The sequence below is a fragment of the Coregonus lavaretus genome (assembly GCF_964263955.1).
Source record: "Coregonus lavaretus genome assembly, chromosome: 36".
Taxonomy (NCBI): domain Eukaryota; kingdom Metazoa; phylum Chordata; class Actinopteri; order Salmoniformes; family Salmonidae; genus Coregonus; species Coregonus lavaretus.
The window spans coordinates 9,146,454-9,153,631 of record NC_140023.1 but is presented as its reverse complement, the minus strand read 5'-3'; the positions used below and the strand labels follow the sequence as shown (position 1 = coordinate 9,153,631).

Here is a 7,178-nt window from a genome sequence, read left to right as displayed (position 1 = left end):
CTACGGACAATTCCTTAGACAATTTAAGTTTCTACCATTTCCCTTTTTTGGGGGGTGACCAAAATGTGCAATCCGCACTCTGACCTGCGAAATGCAGCAATACGCAACAGAGCGTCTAGTCTGCTGGAAAGCCACAGAAGAAGAAGTTGTTGTCTAGCTTCCTAGCTACTAGGCTAGGCTACTTCCAGACACAAGACCAGGTTAGACTGGTTCAAGTTATTTAGAAGGGTGTGTGACTGTAACTGTGTAGCCTATACTGTTTTGGCAGAGTGAATGTACATAAGCTTCCCACATGCAAACACACACACAAGTAACCTAGTCTCAGAGCATTTAGTATTATTCTGTACGTAAATCCGAGATTCTCAATTTAGTATGATATGTTACATTTGGCATGGTTACATAAGACAGATGGTTACATAAGGCAAAAACAAAAGGATGGTAGGTGGGCATATAACAATAATTCATCTTATCATAGACAACTTTAGCATTTTAGCTAATTAGCAACCTTTTAGCTACTTACTACTTTTTAGCTACTTTGCGTGTTAGCTAACCCTAACCTTAACCCTTTTAGCTAACCCTTCCCCTAACCATTTAACCAAACTCCTAAACTTAACACTAACCTTCACCCTAACATTAGCGAGCTAGTTAGAATTCTTAACATATCCTTTTTTAATTTTGTTTAACCTTTATTTAACTAGGCAAGTCAGTTAAGAACAAATTCTTATTTACAATGACGGCCTACACCGGCCAAACCCGGACAACGCTGGGCCAATTGTGCGCTGCCCTATGGGACTCCCAATCACGGCCGGTTGTGATATAGCCTGGAATCGAACCAGGGGGTTTGTATCTCAAGCACTGAGATGCAGTGCCTTAGACCGCTGCGCCACTCGGGAGCAAACATATGGTACGTTTTGCAAATTAGTGACATCAAATCAAATTATATTGGTCACATACACATATTTAGCAGATGTTATTGCTGGTGTAGCGAAATGCTTGTGTTCCTAGCGCCAACAGTGCAGTAGTATCTAACGATTCGCAACAATACACACAAATCTAAAAGTAAAAGAATGTAATTAAGAAATATATAAATATTAGGACGAGCAATGTCTGAGTGGCATTGACAAAAAATACAGTAGAATACAGTATATATATATATATGAAATGAGTAAAACAGTATGTAAACATTATTAAAGTGACTAGTGTTCCATTTCAAGTGACCAGTGATTCCATGTCTATGTACATAGGGCAGCAGCCTCTAAGGTGCAGGGTTGAGTAACCGGGTGGTAGCTGGCTAGTGATGGCTATTTAATAGTCTGATGGCCTTGAGATAGAAGCTGTTTTTCAGTCTCTTGGTCCCAGCTTTAATGCGCCTGTACTGGCCATTTCAGATTGTCAGTGATGTGTACGCCGAGGAACTTGAAGCTTTTTTACCTTCTCCACTGCGGTCCCATCGATGTGAATAGGGGCGTGCTCTCTCTGTTGTCTCCTGAAGTCCACGATCAGCTCCTTCGTTTTGTTGACGTTGAGGGAAAGGTTATTTTCCTGGCACCACTCTGCCAGGGCCCTCACCTCCTCCCTGTAGGTTGTCTCGTCATTGTTGGTAATCAGGCCTACTACTGTTGTGTCATCTGCAAACGTAATGATTGAGTTGGAGGCGTGCGTGGCCACGCAGTCATGGGTGAACAGGGAGTACAAGAGGGGGCTGAGCACGCACACTTGTGGGGCCCCTGTGTTGAGGATCAGCGTAGTGGAGGTGTTGTTTCCCACCTTCACCACCTGGGGGTGGCCCATCAGGAAGTCCAGGACCCAATTGCACAGGGCGGGGTTCAGACCCAGGGCCCCGAGCTTAATGATGAGCTTGGAGGGTACTATGGTGTTGAAGGCTGAGCTATAGTCAATGAACAGCATTCTTACATAGGTATTCCTCTTGTCCAGATGGGATAGGGCAGTGTGCAGTGCAATGGCGTTTGCATCATCTGTGGATCTATTGGGGCGGACATATAATACGAATTGTAATTCGTAACATATCATACGAATTGGGTGATGGACATCCACAAATTAATACATACCATACGAAACGTAACATATCATACTAAATGGAGTGTCTCGGATGAAATGTTCTGAGAGCAGGTTGCAACAAGAGACACACATCAATGCAGGCCTCCAAGACCCAAATATTATTCTCAGTGGCAAACCGAGGCTAAATAAGGGGATTCATTACATTATTTCGCAATGACAAAAAATATATATTTTGTATCTAGTTGGTTAGTGTAGTCTACTTGCATTGATTAGATATTGAGAAAGAATGAAACTCACCCTACAGTTCTACCACAGAGTAAAACAAATAATGTATACTCTATTTGGTAGATTGATAGCTACAGCAGTTTACCCGTAGGAACTGTTCTACGTGAATTTATTGCTTATCAGGCGGGACGAATTTCGCAGGTGCACTGAATGAACTTTCACCCCCCACAAACGGCTTCATTGTTTTCATTCAGCTAGCGTTGGATTGCATATTTATGTGCTAAGAGACCACCCGAATGATAGCTGATAGCTTCCATAGGAACTCGATGCAGCCGTAGTTGAGTGATGCCTATGTAGCTAGACGGAACAGTTGTTCCGGGCGAAAGACGACCAAAAACAATGACAATGTTGTCTCTGGAGTCTGGTACGATAGCCTAGCTAGTGAGCTGGCTAACCTGACCGTTAGCAACAACAACATGGGAACGCTATTACAACGGATCTGATCAATCACTTGTCAATTAACGTTAATGAGTACAGAAATATTCACGCGTACTTACACTTTGCTGGCATTTTAAAAAGGTATGTTGATTCGCCAGCTAACTTAACTAGCTACTAAAGTCAGTTCCTTGGTTAGGTCAGCTGTTCCAGCAATCAATGTTGGATGCTCTTACAATGATCGATGGCATTGGTTAGCTAAAAGGAACTGCTAAATAATAAGTTATGTGAATATGTTGTCATGTTTTTCTGTCATCTGTCTGCCAATTGATAATATTTCATCATGTGTTGTGATGGATACAGTTGGATTAACGTTATTTCACCTGAAACCGTCACTACCTTCCAATGGGCGAGGAAAAGCCAGAGACGTTGGACTTCGTCAAAGACTTCCAAGAGTATCTCAGCCAGCAGACTCAACATGTGAACATGATCTCAGGCTCCGTCAGTGGCGTCAAAGAGGTGGACGATTTACCAGCAGGTAGGCCTAGCCAAGAATGTCCAAGGAACTCGGTTATTTTCAGAGGTAGACTGGCTCTGGCATTCAAAACAGCCAAATACTCCATAAAAAATGTAATTTGCGATACGGTTCTAGAAACATAAAGCCCTTTACCTTCATATCACATCCTGGCTTTATCACAGTTGCAGCCAACAGTATTTTTCAGTTTTAACATATTTCTGGTGGCCTTCCGTTACACACACAGGTGTTCAGAGCATGCTAGCCTAGATAGCTAATTAGCACAGATGGTCACCTCTGTCTTCTGTAAACACGCTCTGTAACATGGACATATGGCTGTGTGGGAACCTTAACCCTATAAAGGTGTGTAGTAATTCAACTATTTTTTTATTACTATTATTTCTCGCTGATATGACAGATACGTTCCTTATGTTTCCAAAACTGTACCGTACGTTCAGACCGAGCATTGGAACTCTTAACAAAAATTCCCCGGGAAGAAGATACCTTCATCAATAGGTGCTAAAGGTAGTTAGCGTCTATGAATGGGGTAAGGTAGGCCTAACTATGGCACCCAACACGCAGACCATAATTTGACTGTCAACAGACTCTTGCCCTTGTCCTCCAGTTATACAGACGCAAACTGTTTTATCCAAACTGTTTCATCGATGACTCTTATCATTCTAAAACCCATTAATGCGAGTGAGTGTAATTATTTCTCTATAATAGATATTTCCCTTGAACCTGTCTGTTATGATTATTCCTGTACCTGTGCAGACTGCAGTCAGAATGGGATGGACCACCCCTCAGCGGATATGTCCCTTGACGACGGCTCAGGGATGCTGGTGGATGGCTTCGAGAGAACATATGATGGCAAACTCAAGTGCCGTTACTGTAACTATGCCACCAGAGGCACAGCACGACTCATTGAGCACATCCGCATTCATACAGGTGAGCTTGAATGGACCCGATAACACCATGCACATGCTACCAGGTGATATAGGACTAGATTCATCACTAGCTGAGCATTTTCCCTTATAGAAAGCTTGCACCCTTTATTTTCATTAGGCCTAGTTAGAGTAATCAAAGACAAAAAGCTAAAAACATTAACATTTCATCCTAAGACCTAATTCTTCCTTGTAATTCTTTCTCCCTCTTTCCTCTTTTCAAACAGGAGAGAAACCCCACAGATGCCACCTGTGCCCCTTCGCCTCTGCCTATTTGCGCCACCTAGAGGCCCACATGCGCTCCCACACGGGAGAGAAGCCTTACAAATGTGAGCTGTGCTCCTTCCGCTGCAGTGACCGCAGCAACCTGTCACACCACCGCCGCCGCCGGCACAAGCTCTTACCAATGAAGGGCGCTCACTCCTCTCTCTCCCACAAGAAGATGCTGAGCGTCTTGCAGAAGAAGACCAGCCTGGGCTACGGTCGCCGGCTCCTCATCAACTTCAGCCCCCCCTCCATGGTGGTGCACAAGGCTGAGCACCTGGATGATTACTCCCATGAGCTGCCCCACCTGCGCCAGGAGACCTACGACGACCAGGGTGCTGGTGGAGATGGTAGCTCAATGGACGAACACCACAATCATCACCACAACTTGGTCATGGACAACCCCCTTAACCAACTCTCCACCCTGGCCGGCCAGCTGGCCAGCCTGCCCTCAGAGGCTGAAGGCCAGACCCAGCAGCCTCCCATGTCTCCAGGTGCGGAGTCCTGTGTGGACGAGAAGCCCTTCCTCATCCAGCAGCCTCACCCAGCCACAGCTCCTGCTGCTGTGTCAGCCAGCGCTGCCCACGCCTCTTCCTCCCCCATCACCCCAGAGCCCAGGCCCCCACCACCCAGCAACTGCAGCCCCGGGGCAGGTCCCTGCAGCGAGCACAGTGGGCGCACCAGTACTCCCAGCATCACCAACAGCCAGCCCAGCACACCAGCCCCGGGCCTGCCCTCTCTGCATCAAGACCCCCAGATGCTGCACCACTGCCAGCATTGTGACATCTACTTCCCTGACAACATCCTGTACACCATCCACATGGGCTGCCACGGCTACGAGAACCCCTTCCAGTGCAACATCTGTGGCCACAGGTGCAGGAGCAAGTACGACTTTGCCTGCCATTTTGCCAGGGGGCAGCATAAGCAGTGACTTGGTGCCGGGTCAGTGATGAAGGACTAGAGATGATGAATGGAGGTTGTTTTTATTTAATTCAATGATGGAGATTTTATTTATTGCTGTTGAACTTTCTGAAATTGGCCTTGATGTAACCTCTGCGAATTCTGTGTAGTGAATTAGATTTTCTAGGGGGAAAATAACACGTTTGACAGTGCCCATGCGTATGTAGCTAGTGTGTAGGGATGGAGTGGTTTAGAGGGACAACTCATTTGACCAGTTTGATCATGAACATTCCTCATGTGGGTTTTTAACATGAACACTATTTTCAGCCTTACAAACATAGTTCTAGATGATGCTAAACCCTTTGTGAGAGTGCCCTTTAGTGGCTTTAACCATACCCAACTAAACCATTTATGAGTGAAAGACTGCACCATTCATGCCTCCAACAGTGCCTACGATATTCACTATCTCTTTACCTGTACTGAAATGGACACATCTGACATTTTGTGTTCGTTTTCTTCAGATTAAGATGTCCTCTTGACATTTGTGATGGATCTGTACACAGTGCCCTTCCTTAACCGCAGACAGGTAGCCCTAGCGGTTAGAGCGTTGGGCCAGTAACCGAAAGGTCGCTGGTTTGAATACCTGAGCCGACAAGGTGAAAAATCTGTCTGTGCCCTTGAGCATGGCACTTAACCCTAATTTGCTCCAGGGGCGCTGTACTACTATGGCGGACCTTGTAAAACAACACATTTCTCTGCACCTCTATGGTATATGTGACAATAATAATACAACTTTTTGCTAATTGGGTGAGAATAAAGCCTAAACTATACATCATGTTATATTCTGACCTTTAAATAGCATATGTCATTGTGAGATCCAACACCTTTACTGTCAAAGCAGTATCACCATATCTATTTTTTTCTCCTTTGTCATGTCTATTGAGTTCAGAATTGCCAAGTAGCACCAGAGATGCCATGTTTTAGCATACATGCTATGCCTTGGGATTCATTCAGTCCTGCATTAATCAAGGCATTGTATATTGTGGATCTCAATGTTTTCTTAAATATTTATTGAGTATTGTATTCTATATTTTCCAGTCTGATAGGTGTTGTCAATGACGTTGAAATTATGCTGAAGTGAAGATGACTGCCTTAGCAGGGTTGTTTTGTTTTAGATACTGTCGTGTCTGTTGCATAGCAACATTTGTGGAGAAAATAGTTATTGTTCCTAGGACTAATTGCACATCACCATGCTTACAGGCATCCAATGATGGAGGGGTTATTCAAAGGGGAAGTTCACAGAAGAAGAAAAACCTGTAAGGGAATTTGTTTAATGGGTTGTATCTTTTATAGGACAGTTGAATGTTGAAGTGTTTTGGCGGTCAAATCATTTTATGTGAGGGGAAATATTAACACATTTCTAAGTAAAGTGTTTTCTAACAGAGTTTCTTTGTCTCAGCTGTCCTCTTTCTTGGTGTCTCTGAATTAACATTGTCAGAATTTGAAATGTCACATATTTGATCTGTTTCAATGTTATCACATGGAATAAGATGTTCAGACACCAATAATTGTCTTTTGAGAATGCTTTTAATCATTTTGCTAATGTAGCAAAGACATACATGATTGTGTACAGTAGCAGTGAATATACTTCATTGCCACAGGTGAAATGAATTGATAGCATTAATGATTATAGTTTGTTGAGGCTGGTCAGCTTAGTCTTAAGCTTCCACCTTAGCCTGGAGCTCTTCCTTATCAGACACTTTCTCTGGCTTCTCCAGATCTGAGGAAATAAAGACCTGTTTATGTCTACATTGTATCTGAACCAGAGTGATAACATACATACACTGCTCCAAAAAATAAAGGGAACACTTAAACAA

General features: G+C 44.0%; 1 protein-coding gene across 1 annotated transcript; it reads left to right on the top strand.

Moving 5' to 3' along the window:
* Window positions 1-2,449: 2,449 nt before the first annotated feature.
* LOC311110643 (zinc finger protein Pegasus-like) lies at window positions 2,450-6,746 on the top strand. The gene is made up of 4 exons (XM_084153184.1): window positions 2,450-2,823; window positions 3,043-3,217; window positions 3,968-4,141; window positions 4,365-6,746. Exons 2-4 carry the CDS (start codon window positions 3,085-3,087, stop codon window positions 5,330-5,332), a joined length of 1,275 nt encoding a protein of 424 aa, XP_084009310.1. The 5' UTR covers window positions 2,450-2,823; window positions 3,043-3,084; the 3' UTR covers window positions 5,333-6,746.
* Window positions 6,747-7,178: the final 432 nt, after the last annotated feature.